Here is an 18,726-nt window from a genome sequence, read left to right as displayed (position 1 = left end):
ACAAGGAGAATGAGAAGAGGATTTAATGAGCAAAGAAAAATGTGTAATAAAAGTAAAAGAGACACACGAAGAAGAAAAATGAGAGGAATATAACGTCAGTGGCAGCCATGACTTACTGAAGAAGTCCAGAGTTCAGTCCATTCGTCACATTTATCTCCTAAACATTAATTTAGAGGTAAATGATGTTTACAAATAAATGTGCATACCAAGGCACAAGGACAATTAAATCCTTTCTCAATGACATATTTTACTTCATTCACAATTATTCCTCCATTCAATTATTTTCCATACTGAGTTTCTCCTATTCAGAGTGTGCTGGAGGCTGCCTGGCATGCACTGGATGAGGGGAAGGGAAGGCAGCCAGTTCATCTCAGCAGACCAAGACACTCATTTTCAAATTCACACCCACAGGCACTGCAGAGGTTTTAGTTCATCTTACTTAAAACTTCACGTCAATGCAAAGAGGGTGGAGAATTTAAAAGAAACACAGAGTGATGAATGAAGAGGAAACAAAACACAGAACCATGTTCCTGTATTGGCATTTCTTTTCTATAATTTAAATGGTGACAATTAGAAACTGTAGCTTATGATCACAGTTTTGTTTTTTTGTATTTTTTCTTTCCAGGTGCAAGAGTGGTTATGTCTGAACTGTCAAATGCAGCGGGCACTGGGAATGGACATGACCACACCACGCTCCAAGAGTCAGCAACAGATCCACTCTCCTCAAGCAGCCAAACCAGAACTCAAACCCGATGCTTCGACTCAGCCTGCACCGCAGACCCAGACCCCTCCTCATGCACAGCCTCCAGCACAGGCCCATCCAGCGCCTGGCCCAACCAAACAGACTGGTCCAGCTGGCCCGGGTCAGCAACAACCTAAGCTCCCTCCTGGGGCAGTGCCTCTCCCTGGCATGGCTAAGGCACCATCCCAGCCTGATCTATCCCGCAGCTCTCCTGCCCACCAACCCCAGCACCCACGCCAGGACCAGACCCGCAGTGCTGGGAGCTCTCCATCCCGGCAGCCCCCACCTCCAGAGCAGACTTTTGGGAAGTTGTTTGGCTTTGGTGCCTCTCTCCTTAACCAAGCCAGCACTCTCATATCTGAGACCACTCAACCCCAACAGCAGCCCCCAAAGCCAGCCCCCAAACCAGGAGGACCTCCTGGTCCCGGACCTGGGGCAAGTAAATCCTCAGGACCTCAGCCTGGGCAACAAGGACCACGGCAACAACAGCATGCCCCCCCAGACACCACTAGGCCCAAAGCTTGTTGTCCACTCTGCAAGACAAGTCTCAATATAGGCAGCACAGCAGAACAACCCAACTACAACACCTGTACACAGTGCCACTCCCAGGTGTGCAACATGTGTGGATTCAATCCCACTCCACACCTAGTCGAGGTAAGACACAGCAACAGTTTACAGTTTCACCTGCTATGTAACCACCTGCAGACAATGATTTGCTAAATTAAGTGATTTGATGTCATGTCTCTGTGAAATAGGCTGTGTCATATTTCAGTTGGATGGGTTTCATTCGTGGCTTCCTGGTTGTGGAATAAATAACTTAATTTTGCACAGGATGCCTGTGCACATATTTGGCTATGAGGTTCTTCAGAATCTCGTTGTTGTCTGTCTGTGCTAGTTATATTGCTTCTTAGTATTTTTAAGAATAGTCCACTATTGTTCACTGTCATTCTTACACTTCGTGCCAAGGTCTTGTACAAAAGAACATTTCTACACAAGAATGACTGATGTTTGGATTTATGACAAAGTAGCAGCAGGTTCTGTATACAGCTTGTACACATGAAGCTTAATGTAAGCTCTGTAAGCTTCCTCTCTTCCTCCGTCCTTTCTCTCCCCGTGTTTCGCAGTCAGTACCTGCTCTGTTTTGCTCTGTCAGGGCCTTTCATGTAGTTAGTGGAGTGAAGTCCAGGCTGTGACTCACCTCATCAGTGTGCACTCTACCCTGGAGCTGCACAGATATATATGACCAATCTACAGGAAACGGAGCCTTATCAAGTTCAATTTAATGGATAATCTTAGTATTGATTAGTCACATCCAGGGGTCAGCTGAGGGGATATTCCTCCTTTAAGTGCTTGCTTGTCTGCTAACATGGTGGGAATCCAGTTGCTAAGAACAGGGACTTTCTGTGTCTTACAGAGCAAGGCAATGACACAGTCTAATTATGCAAATCAAGTCCAATTGAATGATAGCAGTAATAACAGGCTTTCTGCAGAGCTCTGGCTTTTTATGGGCAAGACTCGTCTTCCCAGGCATCTGGTTGTCACAGGCACTAGCACAGGCCATTCATAGATCGCTATGGAAACAGAGAGATAATTTGTTTGTCAGGCGTCCCTTTCATGCTTGGTTGCTGAAATGCTAAAAATCTACAAAAACTTTCAGCCTGCTGTTGCTCTGTTTTCCTGACACAGTCTGTTGTTGGATATGTTGGGTTTCTGCTCTGCTGGCTACAGTCTGCAACTCAATCCAGCATAAGGTGCATTCTTTCCAAACCTGTGAACAGTTTTAGTTGTCATTTCATGTGAGCTGGCAGGCGGGTTGCTTCAGAGTGAGCGAGAACCATTTGGACATGGTGTGAGGCTTTGTACTTTGAATTTAGGTTTCTCAGCTTGATTTCCACAGCCTGTTTGGCACATTTACCCTCTGCATCCTCTCCTAATCTCTCCAAACTTTTCTGTTTCTCTGTCCTTGCTTCTATCTGTCTTTTCCCCGCCTGTTGCAGGCAGAATTGCGTTCTTTGGTTTCTGTTAATGAGAGCGTTCTGACAGAGAGTGTAGGTGCTTAAAGTATCCTAATATGTGCCACTGGTTCTGTAGAGTATCTTGGTCTGGAGGAGGAGTTTGCATCACTCCTTTCTATTACCATACAAAAAAGCAGCTGATGCATTGTGGCAATGTTATTAAAGTCAATTTAAAAAAATTTATTGTTAAACTGCATTTCCTTTAAATCATATCTGGGTTATGTTATAGAAAAGGTTTTCTCTTTTACCATAAAAACATGAATGTTCTGCCACCTAATAACAGATGCAAATGTTTCACTGCAAAATAAAATAGATTGTACAATAAAAATTCAAAATCTGAAAAAGGTTGGGAATATGCATACATTTTGACTAATTCAATCAGAGCAAATTCAGGGGGTTCAACAGTCAACCCCACGTTAATGTGTGACAACACAATGAGTGACAGAGTCCCTGCAAGAACAAGTGGAAGAACAGAGGAGGAGAGAAGAAAAAGAGGTGATAGATTGAGAGGGAGGAAGAAGACAGTGAGAGTCCAAGATAATGAGTGGAAGCCAACTGTTTGTTATGTTGCAGAATATTTCACATCAATTAGTGCTGAAAGTCATGTGTGCTCTTGTTTTGGGGCTGTTTCCTCCCTCATTACACTTCTCAAGGAGATTTAAACCAACTTTGTGTCATTGTCATCTCCCCAGAGTTTGGTTGTGAATAGAACATAAAATGTTTTCACTGTGTCTTCTGCTCAATCTGATTTACAGTACACTGCATGCCAGTCCTCTTTCCTGAATTGCTATGTCTTTGTGTCTCTCTTTTCCTCTCTTGAGCAGATGCAGCGAAGTGAATGTCATGCCTTAGTTCTTTCTTGACTACAATAAAGGTGGAAGTGTATTTGACACAACACATAGTGTTTTAGTTCCCAATAGTCTCAGTATAACATTATTTTGATCAGGTGTACTGATCAGTTCTTTATGTGTGTTATTATAAAACAGAAGTGTGCCTGCTGTTGGTAATGAGACAGAGCCCCTGAGTGCATCATTAACAATAGAAGTGAATTTCTTTAAAAAAAAATGTAGAAAAAAGGTAGAGAAACAGAACACGTAGCTCATCGGTTATTCTGAACACTATATAGAACAGTACGAATAGTGTTTTTACCTATTCCTGCAAGTGCTGTGCTTGATGATGGAAGTGAATACAGGAAACTAACAGGAGAAGCAGGGGAGTCTGGGAGCAGAGGGTCAATGGCCTGAGGGGGCCCTTAAGTAGGGACAGGGAGGACACAGGTGAAAACAATCAAGGTGAATAGTGAAGTTGAAAACATGAAACACATGGGGAACAGGAAGGGGACCAAAATAAAAGCATGGGACAGGAAATGGAACCAGGATCATGACATTTAGTCTCTCACATCAGACTTATCCAGATTGCCTGATGCAAACTCAACTGCCAACATACCAGATTAATTCACTCATTTATACTGTTCAGCATTAACATGGCTTTTCAGCTATTCAAGGAGATTCGCTCACATCCTCCAGAATATTAAAACTGGATCACACAAAGTATAGTATTAAAATTTCCTGGTGATGTGTCAGCAAACTGAAGTTCAACTGTGGTCTATCATAGTTCTTGTCGCTGGTTACCAAGTTTTGGTCTGCCAAAAGTACAGAGGCAGCAACCTATATTCTGTCTGCTACTCATTATATCACCTTTAACAGCATGTGGTTCTTGTACTGTATAACTTCAGATCAGGCTCAAGTACTTGGATGGTAAGGTAGTTTAATAAATTTTGGCTCTGTGACCACAACAATGGATTTGGAATGAAACAATGTTTTAACAGCATTAGGATGTAGTTTTAATTTAAAGGGCTTTGTCAAAGACACTGTATCAATGCTCACAGCAAACACATATGTAAACTCAAACTTAAAAGTCTTCTTCTCTTCTTCTACTTCTCACACCCTCATCCTGCACTATGCCCAGCAGTGACAAAGCAATTACAGTACACTCACAGACTGTGCAGAAACCTTTTAACAACCATCTGCATTAGCTTGATGTTGCCTCAGTTTAGCGTGCCTGGAACACGTCAAGTATTTGGTTTACAACACTTGATGATTCTATTCAGTTAAATTCTACTAATTTTACTTTTTCTAAATTGCTCAAGACTGCACTGCCCTTGAAGACAAACCAGACACACTGTGAACATATGTAGGACATGTAGTTTTTGTGAACGTGTCACAACTCTGCAGGAACCCAGTTGTTGCTGTCACACAGAGCCACAGTATAGATGAACACGTCATTCTCATTCTCAAACATGCTGGAAGAGTTATCTGAAGGTTGGCACCAGGCTGTGTCTCCCTCAGGAGTCCCATCCAAAGCCAGATGGCTGCCGGCATCGTGCATCCAAGTCTACTGTGCTCAGCCTGGCTGCTCCTAAAGTGATGATGGTGCACCATCACAGATTCAAACTCCCACCTAGCCTCAATCAGCTGTTTGCCACCTTTAAATACATATTCCTTTGCACTGCGTGTGTTTATACAAGTGGCCATATAGAACTGTATGGATTCGGAAGATTTCAGATTCACATTCAGATGCATGCATTCACACCAACCGAAACACATTTGCTGAGAGATCACAGATCAGATTACACATACTTGATTAATAACATAACACGGATGCAGTTTTTCTCATTTCATAATTAAAAATGTTGGATTATTTTGAATTCAGACACAGTCTGTAATAAAACACGAGTCTATTGCTGTAGCCTCATACACATAGCTGATACTTCTGATTTAATTTATTTCAGCAATTTATACATTGGATTATGCTACAGTTTTAAAATGCTAATAATAGAAGCCAGGCATAACACCTTTTAAAGTAAGACATTTTCCAACCCTGCAAACACCCACATACACACTCACATACAGTTTGGACTCCCACACACTATTGTACTTCATCCTCAAGTTCTTTTATTTCAAATGTATTAAATGGGTGAACCGTGGGATCCTGACTGACCTTGCTGCCAAAAGCAGGAGTAGATTCTTATGAAATATTTCTCTGTTGCCTTATTTTCTTTGAGCTCTCTCTCTCAGGCATTTAGTGGATCCCTTACATTAGATAGATTTAGATTATGTGTCAGATACACTGCTTCCTTTGACATGTCATTCTGTAATGTAGCACTGTGGTTGTTTTTTCCTCTTGTCTCTTTTTTTCACCCTCTTGTGTGCTGTTCTTCTCCCAACGTCTGCATTCATCTTACTCCTGTCTGCATGCCTTTGTTAGATGCTACTTGCTGTTGACACATTAATTGAATTGGCAATTACTCCTGTTCGAATCGTACACCATTGACATTGCAACAGGCCCTCTTGATTCAGTCCGTGCTCTGTTGATTTAGCAGCAAATGCAGGGTGAGCATCTTAAAACCACTGCACATAAGAGTATTTTCAAGAGTTGATTCAGACACAAACAAATGCAGGGTTTTGTATTTGAGTGTGTGTGTGTTTCTGTGTGTGTGTGCCATGTTTGTGGGGGGAGTCTTGTAGAAAGAGCTAATAGTTGAGGGTGTTTCTAATCCATGTTGAGGGAGTGTAATGATCCCCTTGAGTACCGTGCTTAACCCCAACACACCATTGTAAAGATCCACCCACACAAAAAAAATGCCATTGGGGAATAATAAGCCTTGTTGGATGATTAAACTGAAACAATGCCATTTTCACTTTTAATTAATATGTTAGTGTTGAGACAATGTAATAATGAAACAAAGGTATTCCACCATCTTATATCTTATATTTGTAAAGAAGTGGCACATATTGTATTCAAATTGCAGGAGGTTTACCTCAAACCTTTGTGTCACAGTACAGTCAGTGATAAAATTTTGCATGTGACTGTGCTGCAGTATGACAGGAAGATGATGTGATGTACAGCAGTGACTGCTTCCTGTTGAGATTATGTGGCACCCAGCACAGATGGCTCGCTGGTTTGGAAGCTTAAATGCCACTCACTCTCGTCTCTGGGACCTTTGAGTTTGGCAGCAGGCTCTGTGCTCAGACTGAGCTGCAGTTGCATACACTCTGTCTTTACTCCTGATATAACAGAACTGCTGTGAGATCCGGAGGCAATGCTACCGCTTTAACATTTTAGGTTTTTGAAGAATTTTGAAATTTTGTTGCCACTACTGTTTTGCCTTATTGTAAACCTGGGAGTGACAGGAAATACAGTAGAAGAAGGCGAGAGGAAAACCTTCAGCACCTGCCACCTATTTTAACAATACTTTTTGGGGATTTTTTCCTTTATTTTATACAATTAAAGTGGACATGGATATCACATACAGCAGAGGCCCCCATCTAGCCTTGAACAGGGGATGCTGCATTTATACAGCATGCACTGTAACCATTTGGCTAACAGGGTACTTCTAGTAACCTTTGAACCTAGAATTCAATCAGTTGTGTGTGCCTTATTCTTCTAAGCTTCTGTGCACCACAAGTGTTCATTTCTCATCAGATGTCTTTGAGGTCAACCTCGACCTCAAGCTCGAGTTCCAACCTCTGCCTGCACCAGTAGCAATATCTTTGATGAATGACCATCTGAGGAGCACAGTGACCACACTGAACTTGAATTACCCCTTCAGTCCTTTGCTGCGGTTCAAACTTCAAATTTCCTTCCTCTCTTCTCTTGTGAACGAATGTGTTTTGTAACCTACAAGGGACCTCAGCATTGACTTAATCACCTCTTCAGAAATCATGATCTTCAATTCCTGGTGGCTATGCTAACAAGCTTTAGCAATGCTCCAGGGGCCCCTGGCGGTGCCGTGTCTGTCCTGCCGTCAGAGCCACAGAGGTGGGCCGGAACAGTCCTCCCACCCCTGCTACTGGGCCCTCCTGTCGTAACACATCACTTCACCCGCATCTCGGTGCTCCCACTCTCTCTTTCCTGCAGCACCTCAGGCATGCGACTGCTCCCTAATGCTGGCATTAAAGAAGGAGGGAGTTCGTTGAGTGTGTGCTATGCTTAGAGACCACAAATACTAAAGGGCTGGCGACACAAATGTGAGATTATCGAACAGAGAAGTGTGGTTATATGTCAGGGGAACAAAAAACACAGTCAGCCAGAGGGAGAGCCATGATGAAAGGGAGCAGGAGATTGAGAGACAAAATGAAAGAGATAAAGCTCACTGATCGCACAGATATTACATTTAACCCCTTGCTAATCTTCTCAGTGCTGCAGCTGTCAGGCAACAGTGGAGATGACCAGATTGGTTAGTGAGGGTCTGGGCTGCTGCTCTGAGCATGAATGTATTACACTGAACCACAGAGATGGGTCCATCCACTGCCTCCATAATGACGACACGGGGCTCCACTGCCAGTGCAGTTTGCTGCTGGGGGAATGACACAACAACTACAGGAATGGCATTAGTTCCTAATGGGGTCACCGTCATTTCCTGTTTCCCTATAAACATCATACCTCTCAACACAGCACATAGTTTGTTCTATGTATGTCTTGTTGGTTGATTTTTTTATACTACTTAATGAGATATACGTCATAATGTAGCTGAGATGATCGATCTACTAGCTGAATTTTATCATTGGTGTGTGCACTGAAAACCACTCAAAATTCACCACATGTTGCGGCATGCTTTTCATCCTTCCATTAGCAGCTCTAATGGGTAAAATGACCACGGTACAAAGAACTGAAATATATTTTATATGAATTTGCCAGACTGTTAAGTGGCTCAAATGACCTCAATATGAATAAATGTAGTTATGTATGATCAGTGAAAAGCCAAGACATGTTTCTAGCTTGAGATGTTGGCAAATGATTTTCAGACTAAGTATGAGACATACCCCAAATGACTGTTAGCTCACACTATACATAAATTAACTTTCTCTTCAGGAAAGGCTGTCACATATAAAGTTTAACAGCTTGCCTTTGCCATTTCATTTTCTAAATCTACAAGTAGCTCACGCATAAGACTTGGAAGACAGCCACTCCACCCTTCACTCTTGCTTCTCTGTTACTTTCCAGCCGGCCCTTCACCTTCATCCCTGTTAGTGTTTGCTGTCTGAACCAATGTAGGAATTGGGAGATTGCATGCGTGTGAGTAACATTACCACCTTGCAGAAGCTAGCCTGAAGCCTCAGTGTAAAAGGGTTTGTAGATTAGAAGCCCATTCACATATTGATTGGCATCTGTGAGCCCCCACCTTGCACATTGACCAACTGTGATTGGTTAGAAAGCTGAGGCTCGCTTACAAATTTTTCAAGGGAACATTTCTTTCCTGCTGCTAGACTGATTGATAAGTTTAAGTCATTCTTGCCTTTGACAGCAGCGGTACATTTTGTAGATTATTTCTACAAAAAAATATTAGAAAAAGTCGCGAACTCTATCTTTAAAGTAAATAGTCGGTTTTATATGACTTTTTTGTATCTTCTTGTTTGTAACCGCAGTCATGTAACTGTTGTTATCTTTAATTGGCATTTTTTTGTAGTGGAATAAGTCACTCCGTTCTATATACAGTACTGTATATTTTTAGTGGACCTGTTCCAGAAAAGTTGTCATCTGACAGTGGTGATAGGTTACAGCTTGCATAACTTGTCCGAAAGACTAATGTGAGACAGAGGCATTGTATTTGCTTGGCTGCAAGCTGTAGGTTTGCTTGGCAGGAGTTTTAGAAACTCATCTAAAATAAAACAGGGCTGAGGAGACAGCCTGATTAACTTGTCCTGGGGACAGACATATGCGACGAGACACATGACTTGTTAAGGTTCAGCTGCCAACATCAGTGTAAAATGGATTTGTTTGGCTGCAGCTTGATTAACAGATGAAAAACAGATGTATGTTTTTAAGGTTTGGCTTTTGTTTTTGTCACTGTTATGTTTTTGCCTTGGAGGAGTGTTGTGAAAACTCACATCCAACTATTTAATCTTCTTGTGTGACCATGACAGTGAGCAAATTACCCATGGCATCACCCTTTCTCTGTGTGATGCTGCAGACAGGCCATACTGTTATTGACTAGTGCGTACATTCGACTTAATCTCACTCAGCCACAATTGTGTGTTTTATTATCTTGCTGACATTAAGCCTGTATGTTGATTAAAGCCTGCAAAGGTAGAGAACAGTGAATGAGTCAGGAAATATGACTGCGCAATCAAGGCTGTAGCCAGTGTAGGGAAATAAGACACATCAAAGACTTCTTGTTATACTGCATTAGACAGTTTGACCACCGAAAGATGTACATTTGCTGAGCTGAGCTGTGTGCTGCTGCTCCGGGTGCTTTTTAACAAGATTGCACAGGGATAAACACTGCAATTCATCTTGAACAGACTCAGGACAAATTAGCAAACCTGGGCCTGAAGGTGTATTTAAAAATCTAAGGAAACTCAAATACCACCCTTTGCCTTAAGAACACCTTCAGTCCTTCTTTGAATGCTGTCTCAGTCCTGAAGTGTGTGAAGTAGCATATTGGATTGTTGTTGTCCTCTAGGAAAAGATTGGACTTCTTTGAGGAATCATCTGGGGTGGATCTGCCAAATCTTCCTTAAAGTTTCAGTTATATTTAGCTGTAGTGGAGGCGATGGATTAGGATTAATATATGTTTTCTTTAGTAATTAAGTACCATGGCCAGGACACCTTGGCCAAATAATATCAATGAGAGTTTGAGGTTACAGAAGCATTGAATTTAACCATTATTTAAATTCTACATATACTGCAAGATTCTGGCAGATTGTTTTTATGTGGATAAAGCGTCTTATACTTTTAAAGATACAAGTGTTGTTGTACTTGTACTTGTTGAACTGCTTCAAATGTTTTATATAGCTTAGTAAAAATGGTAGAAATGTCATTTACCAGCTACTGAATTATTCTACGCACTGAATAACCGGATTTAGAAACATGCCTCTATAAACCTTAATGAGGAAGTATGTGGCTGCTCAACACAGTGTCTTCTCGAGAGCCCACACCAGTGAGATGGGACAGCCCCACCAGTTTGATTGGCCTGTGTGTGGCAAGGAGAAGAGTGCACCTGTTGCCTCAGTTGAAACAAATAGAAACAGACAGAATAGGTAAATGAAGAGTAAAAAACATGACCTGACCCGATGCTACTCTGTCCCTGGAGGGACAACAGAGACACACAGATACACTGTTAATGGCAGATGACACACTGTTGTCCTGCTGCAACAGGTACTGTTGGAGAGATTGAGAGTTCCTCTGTAAAAAAAAAAGTACTGTAGTCTGCTATTGTATTAGAAAATCATTCATCTTCTACTGAATGCAGTGGTAACGTGCTTGTTTGTGGGCATTGCTGACATAATAAAGTCAGAATACACTTCTGTATGCAACAAACAAATCTTTATATTAAGTCAATTGGTCACAATGGCAGTTTATATGGGAAGTGTAGAGGTTAGTTTGCTTGCTTGTGCAAGAGTTGTAGAAAAACTTTGCACATCCCTGTAAATTTACAGCTTCACTTATACAAAACTCCTGCTGATGATCATCTATCTATATTTTGTATATGTAACTTGAATGCACTTTGTATGAGTAACTGCAACTGTGGTTGAGTTCTGCCTGTTCAATGGATGATCCTTCATTTCCTCTCTAATCCACAGGCTTGACCACGTGTCCCCATTGAAGAAGTCCCAGGGGATTGACCTATATACCTGCTGACTCTTACTAACCTGTCACAGTCGTGGCGTGGCTTGGCACAGCCTGGCACACTACTGTGACATGTGCTCGCTCACGCCTAACACTGCACACTTTGTAGTCTTAAACCACAGTTCATTCAGACTCTATATAATGGAAATGGATACAGTGATTTAAAGGGCTCTAAAATGGCTTTAATAGAATAATGCAGGTCTTTGATTCCTATTCTGAATATTGGTTTTAGAAGTCAGTCCAGTCAGGGTGGCGATTTCTAAGGGAGTTTATCTTAACTGAATTCAAACTTCAAAGTGCTGCTGATGCATTTGTTTATGTCTGTACTTAGATGTTCTTATGTTGCTTTGTTGGCATCGAACTGGTGTGTGTGTGTGTCTGACTGTGTGTGACATATTTCTCTACTCATCTTAAGCTCACCTCATTCACACCTGCTTGGCAGTGTGCTCTCGTGCACGTGGTAGTTAATAATTCACACTGACCCTCTGCTCTCCTGACCTTCACTTGCTACAAATTAATTATGACCACCTCTGTAGTATGCCTCATTAATCTGTGCGAGGCACAGAACTTGATGGATTATTATGATGATTTCTGCACTTGCTGTTGGTTGGATGGTTATCTTTTTTCTTTAGCTTTAGTTTTTGTTGTACTTTGAAGGTAGCTGTCACTTTTGTTGCATCGTCAGAAATAATCCACACTCAGGTAATGACCAAGGCTGTTTTGATGATTGTTTAATAATGTCATACCTGGCTGTCAGGTCTCCAGTTGCTCACTTTCTTAGCAGACTGATTAGATGCTTGGATCAGTCTTTTAAAATATGACTGCTGCATTTTCTACATTTATGATGACCACTGGGGCATGAAAACCACCACTTAGTATTTACTTGTGCTTACTTTTTTACATATTAAATGTCATACTTTATCCTACTGATATTTTCGTTGCAGCCTGTTATAAGCCTCCTACGTTTAGAATTGAGTGTTTTCCACAAGACTACATCAAACATGGGAAATAATCTTTCTTAGATTTGTTAATGAGCACCTAAAATATTATATCTCAGTGAGATGTGTGACTGCATTTAATGACAGCTGACATTTCTTGCTCACAGCTTGTGGTCTGCTCCCTGGCAGAGAAACCATGCGGGGGACAGACTCTTGCTGTGAGTTGACTGACTGTGAGAGGGGAACGCTGAGGTTGTGTAGGTTATAAACATTATGCTTGTACATGTTACACTTTGCTGATCAGTGTATCAGAATATATGTGATGTATGTATGTATGTGTGTGTGTCTGTCAGAAATAAAGCAGGACAGAGGAGTGTGACTGCCACCAGCTGTGCAAGGAATAGGAGATAAGATGGTATTAAAAAGGCTGGTGTTAAATATGCAGCCTACTCTAAGTGCAATATTTAGCAGGATGATTGAATCTGAGTCCGTGAGTGTACTGTTTGTTTTTCTGTTCTGCGCGTTCATGTTGCCATGTGGGTGTGTATTCTCCCACGGGGCTCCATATCTTTTTATGAAATTCAGCACTCTCTGGCTCCCTCCACGGGTAGCAGTCCACAGTCCTCTTTCCTTATAAGTTACGTGGCTGGTTTCTGGTAAAGGAAAAAGATCTGTGCTTTATCATCAGCATTCTGAGTTGAGCTGTGACCTTTTATTTAAGCCCCGTAGATGAAAAAAAAAATGCATTGTGCATTGAGCATTTTTAAAGGCATAGGGGACACTGGGGACATTGTTGACTTTGCTCTCTGGAGAAAGCTTTTTTTTTTAACACTCATCTCTTCTCATGTAGACAGAGTTCAACAGTGGAAAAAAAGAGAGACCATATCTGTGTTCAAGTTAAAAAGTGGACTTAGTTTAAATGTAAGTAAAAAATAAATTAATCACTGCTTCAGTATTGTTAAATATTAAAAAAATGCAGATAAAAATAAATAAAAAAAGTGTACAATGACAGTCTCAAATTTCCATGTTGTTTTTCATAGTCAATACCAAGACACAATTCTAACATGCAAGAACGAGTAGTTGACCTTACCCCATGGTATGAGATAGATGTCATTTTGATGAAAGGTAAAAAAGAACACAAGATCTTTAAGGCAGATATAAACAATATGCTTAAATTGACAATTGATCATATAACTACTTGTTCTATGTAAAAGGAATCCACAGAGACATTATCAGCAACAATCAACTTTTCCGCAACTCCATGCAGCTTTATAGGGCCTGTCAGCCAGTGAGCTGACAGGCCCTATAAAGCTGCATGGCCTGCCAGCTCACTGTTTTGGATTTAAAGTGTACAACCTATTTTTTATTTACTCTCAATGCTCTCACCAGTGCCATTTTTCACCTTTGTAGGCAGGAAAGGTGATCTAGATTTAACACCCTATTTTTTTACAATTCAGTATGATTAATTAAAATAAATAATTGCCAGATTAATAATAATTAGTTGCAGCCCAGACATGTTTATAATTGCAATATTATTTGTGGAATGGTGCAAATGGTTGATTAGTATGGTGAGATACAGAAAGTGAAGAATCGACGAGGTCTGAAATCCTCTAGATTAGCATTTTGTAAGTTCCCTCCACCCCACTCCCCCCCCCTTTTCTGAGTAACTTTGCCTGAAGTAACTCAGCTAGTTTTTGTACTTCATAGCTGTTGTTTGTACAACTTCAAAAACACCCTCATAGCCGGCAGTTCATCTGCTACTTTTGAGTGTTTGGTCTTCTTGCACCATTACATTTTAGCATTTCTGCTTTAATTGGATCATTCTAAACTAGGAGAGGCAGTAAAATGTTTGGCTTTTCATTCAGGTGGCGCATTCCTTATTGAAATGAGCCTCCATCTGTGTGCTTTTCAACGTTGTTCACATGTCGTTGGTTGTCATTAGAGTTTGTGGTCTAGATAATTATTACACTCTCCATGATTTTGTCTTTTGAAGTTTTTTTGAAGATCTATGGTCACCCCCATGGTCTAAAACTTAAAGTGGCCTTTGAAATATATAGTCATATACTGTAAATGTACACACTGTCAGCGTTTCAGTGTAATGGGCCTGATAAAATGCAATAAACTAGTAGAAAAAGGAATTTTTTGCAAAGTGTAGTATAGAATTCACAAGACACAAACAAAAAAAAAAAACAGAAACTTGGCAAGAGACAAAGTAACAAACAACAACAAAAGGACCAGTAAGTAACAACAAAAAACACTGCCAAGGTAAAATACATTAGGATACAAGGTCCAACATCCAGAGACCAAATCTCAGAGGGAGAGCAAAGGTTCAAAAAGACAGGACAAGGCAAAGGCAAAAACAGGGCTAGATCAAGGCAAGACAATAGAGTTGTATGAAAACAAACAATCTGGCAAGATGGCGAGGACTGAGGGGAGCTTAAAAGGGAGCAGGGAAGACCAGGTGAAGCAGATTGGGTGATTAGTGGCAGGGGAGAGCAGGTGAAATCAATGACGAACAATTAAGTAAGGCTGGAGTAGGGAAAACAAGGCTGGGACTGGAAGGGGTTGTCAAAATAAAAGCATGGGCCAGGAACTACAGAGCATAATCTTGACACACACTGTGTGAGTGATCAGACTTATATTGTCTTAGCAGGTTCCTCTGAGAATGGGATCAATCTCTCTGACCTTTTCCTCGGTGGTAACCTGCAGCGTTCATTCTCTCATTATTTTCAGAGTGAAAGGGCAGCTTTTCAGGATGTGAACTAACAGGATGGACCATCACTACACTAGTGGTGGAGTGATACTCAGTTCACAGTATCCACTTTTGTCTGTGGCTAACTCACTTTCTGCTTTCTCAACTTAGTACTTACAGAAATTCCCCAACTAAAATTCATATTTGCTATTGCACCAGAAATACCACTTTTGCTTCAGCTACTTTACAATTCAAATTTTGCAGACACAATGATAGAGCTTTAGATCTTTTCTGGGTGAACGGTGTAATACTTAATGCTGAGATGTACCAATGTGACTAAAAAAATACAGTTGTTGGAGGAGCTCCACAATGCACCACCCCAGATATTTAAGATGTATATGTAAATATTTCTGTTTATACAAATCTTGAAAAATATTTTATAGAGAATAATACAATTTCCCCGAAAACCAAACTGAAGAAAACACATAGAAACAGACAAATCATAGTCAAACAAAACATTTATAGGGGTATTATTTGCAAATATGTGTGGAGAATTGTAAAACTATACAGTATCTCTGCGTTTTATAGGACAAAATCACATGTTGCATTGACAGTAGCAGACACTAAATGCTTCAGATGTAATTGATAGATTACAGTCAGTGTGTGTAGGCTTGTCAGCTCAGAGCCAAGGCTAAGTACACTCTCCATGGAGCTGACAAGTTAACCTCCTGCCATTTAATGAGGTCACTAACATGATCTCACTAACAAACTGAGCCTTCTGCTGGCATAGATCTATGCCACACACAGATAAGATCAACCCACAAACACAGCAAATCCAACAAACTACTGTCGATCAGTTTCAAAATGATTTTGTTTCTGCTGCTGAAAATATTTCATTACCTGTCTTTGTTGTAGTTTTAGCTGCAGCTTGATTTCAGTGTATTGAGCCGTTGAAGTGCTGTTCATCAGAGAGGAGTTAAAAAGTAGAGGCGGAATTGCCACTGTGAATTGGCTGCTCTGTTTTCAGGATACATTTTAGGCCTGTTTCAGAAGCACAGAGGCTCACTCTTTTATACGGACCTGATTTTCTTTACACAGTGTGGGTAGAGATGGGAAGCACAGCCCACATCTCTTGCATGCTGTACAAGCTAAAGCACTCTACATGAATAATTTGCTACTCCCAGCTCCGGTTTGGCCTTGCTCCTCTCTCCCTTTCACCCACGCAGTGATGTTATGCTGATTCAGGAGCAAAGAGGGGAGTTTGGCAGTGCCAACATGGCAGGAAGAAAGCTTCTTCATGGAAGACAAATGTTCATTAGTATCTAATTGAGATATTTAATTAGATTCTGCTATTATTAAGATGCCCAAAAAAATTTAAAAAAAGCATTAGATGCAGTTTTGAGGAAGTTGGAAGTGAGTCTATACTTTAGAGTCTTGAATTTTTATTTAGTTGTTATCATATGCGTGTATGTATAGTACACAATAACACTTATTACTGTAGGTTTTTGCGGTGTATATTGTTCCATAGCTTTATTAGTTTTTTGCCTACCCCATTGAGCACTGTCTACAGACACTCAGACACTGGTCTCTGATATTTCAACACATTTTTTTTTACATGACAAAGAACCAGCACAGATGGCTAGTTCTGAGAGTACTGCACCTGTTTATATATAGCTTCTCAGTAGAGCACTTGAGAGAGATGAAAACAAAGCAAGTCTGTCTGTTTGGCATTGCCAATAGCTCCATCCACACTTCGTGGTCTCAGTTAAGACAACAGATTCCTGTAGGATTCGGGCATAATAAGAAAGGCTTTATCTTGAACAGAACATTTGTATCAGTGAAAAAAGCATGTTACACATACTTTTCAAATGTATGGAACACATCTGCCTTTACTGTGTTATGTTATCTGTGATTCTGGTAGCATACTGTATTTGGAAATGCCACTTTGTGAAAACTCATAGTACAGAGCTCACTGTGGTTTTTCCATCCTTGAAAGGTTTTTAAATGGACCAAGTGTTTGCAAGGCTCCTATTGTGTCTCTTTTTATTCTGAACAATGTTGTAGCTGCCCACACTATTCATAAGGTTGCTGCAGCATTCTGCATATTTTCACAGTATTTATGGTTCAAAAAGCAGAATTTCTAAAGGAGGGAGTTGTATAATTTATCACTCACATTGCATAAGGCCTCTAAATAATTATTAGGTTCCATATATGCTGTGTCAGTGGGACTGCTCTGTGTTGTATGATACTGTATAGTGCATGAGATAGAAATTTTACATATAAAAAAATGCAGTACATCTATAAACCATGGAAGAGGGTCGTTCTATATCAACATATTCACAAAGCTTGAATGTCACTGCCAGCATTCACAGCAGCTGTTTTTGGTAAATGGTGGTTTGTATCTGCCCAGCACGTAGACAGACAAAGTTGGGTGGTTGATATGTGATTCAGTTTTTCAGAAGCAGACATGAACATTACTCCTGATTGATTGACTTCTATTAATTTACATATACAGTAATAACATCACTTACAGTATACTAAATACCATAAAGGCTTATATTAAACCCTCTTATTGAATCAACCGTCTTTCTTGCCCTTATTATCATGCAATGGTCCATGTCCTCCCTAAAAAGTATTCTCTGCAAGAATCCACAGGACATACAGGAGACTGAGAAGATCAAATAACCACTCCCTCACACACACCGGGTCATATCGGTTTCTCTGCACAGGTTTAGTGTGAAGTGAAAAAGAGGACAGACTGTGTCCTACTCCCAGACATTATCACTGGAGACTTGTCTGTCAAACACTGCTCTCTAGGGTCTCAAGATTAAGATTGTTATCATGCTGTTAGGATGTTAAACCAAATGATTGTCACTCTAACTGTCTCTCTGTCTATCTTTACGTGCACTGTTGATTTCTTTGGTTATTTGTATCATTTAGGCAGATAACTCTTCTTCTTATCCACTATGTCAGATGTTTGACAGAAATGACAGAAACTCAATAACCTCCACGTGGACTGATTGATACTTATGTGTAATATGTGTGGCATGATGAAAATGTAAGGTCAATTAAAAGAAATATTTTTTTGCCACCTTATCTGGCATCTTGTCCTCTGACAAAGTCATTGAACACCTTCATTGTTTTTATTTATTAGTTGTTTCTTGGCATGTTGTAGAATTCTTTAGTATCTTCAGTATGTATGCTTTTAAATTATGGCACCAATAAGTGACAAAATGTATAGGGATGATGGTAAACAGCAGTAGAGGTTTTTATGAAGTTCTACTGCTAGTACTTACAGTAGACTTGTACAAGAGTAGTTTAGCCTACTCTTGTACAAGTATGTGACCCTTTCTCTTCAGGCAAAAGGCACAGTTGTCATAGAAGTGTATTAAATGACCCAAACATGTACTGTTTCCAGAGGGTATGGAAAAAAAACTTTCAAGTAATTACTTTATTTAACATTTAACAATTTTCAAATTTAAATTGTTAATTTACTATTTTAACTGGATGGTTTTCCTGGTGTGATTGCTCTGTTCTTATTGCTTTTAGTAAAGATATTCTTTTATTGTTTTATTGCTTTATTATTATGGCTTATTGTTACTGGACTTTGAATTGCTTTATTGCTTCTAGTGCTTTGTAAATAGTTTTTACCCCATAAATGCATTCTGTTTGCCTGTGTTTGTGTTGCTGACCAGACACACCATTCAT

General features: G+C 40.3%; 1 protein-coding gene across 1 annotated transcript in view; it reads left to right on the top strand.

Annotated features, from left to right (window-relative positions):
• bsnb (bassoon (presynaptic cytomatrix protein) b) overlaps positions 1-18,726 on the top strand; it is a 56,213-nt gene that overhangs the window by 16,837 nt on the left and 20,650 nt on the right. Inside the window, exon 3 of the mRNA XM_026346592.1 lies at positions 626-1,396. Within this exon, the coding sequence (XP_026202377.1) occupies positions 626-1,396 (771 nt within the window). The remainder of the gene's footprint in view (positions 1-625; positions 1,397-18,726) is intronic.

Source organism: Anabas testudineus, chromosome 5 (assembly GCF_900324465.2).
Source record: "Anabas testudineus chromosome 5, fAnaTes1.2, whole genome shotgun sequence".
Lineage (NCBI taxonomy): Eukaryota > Metazoa > Chordata > Actinopteri > Anabantiformes > Anabantidae > Anabas > Anabas testudineus.
The sequence above is the reverse complement of the archived record's forward strand: the minus strand, read 5'-3'. Positions and strand labels throughout refer to the sequence as shown.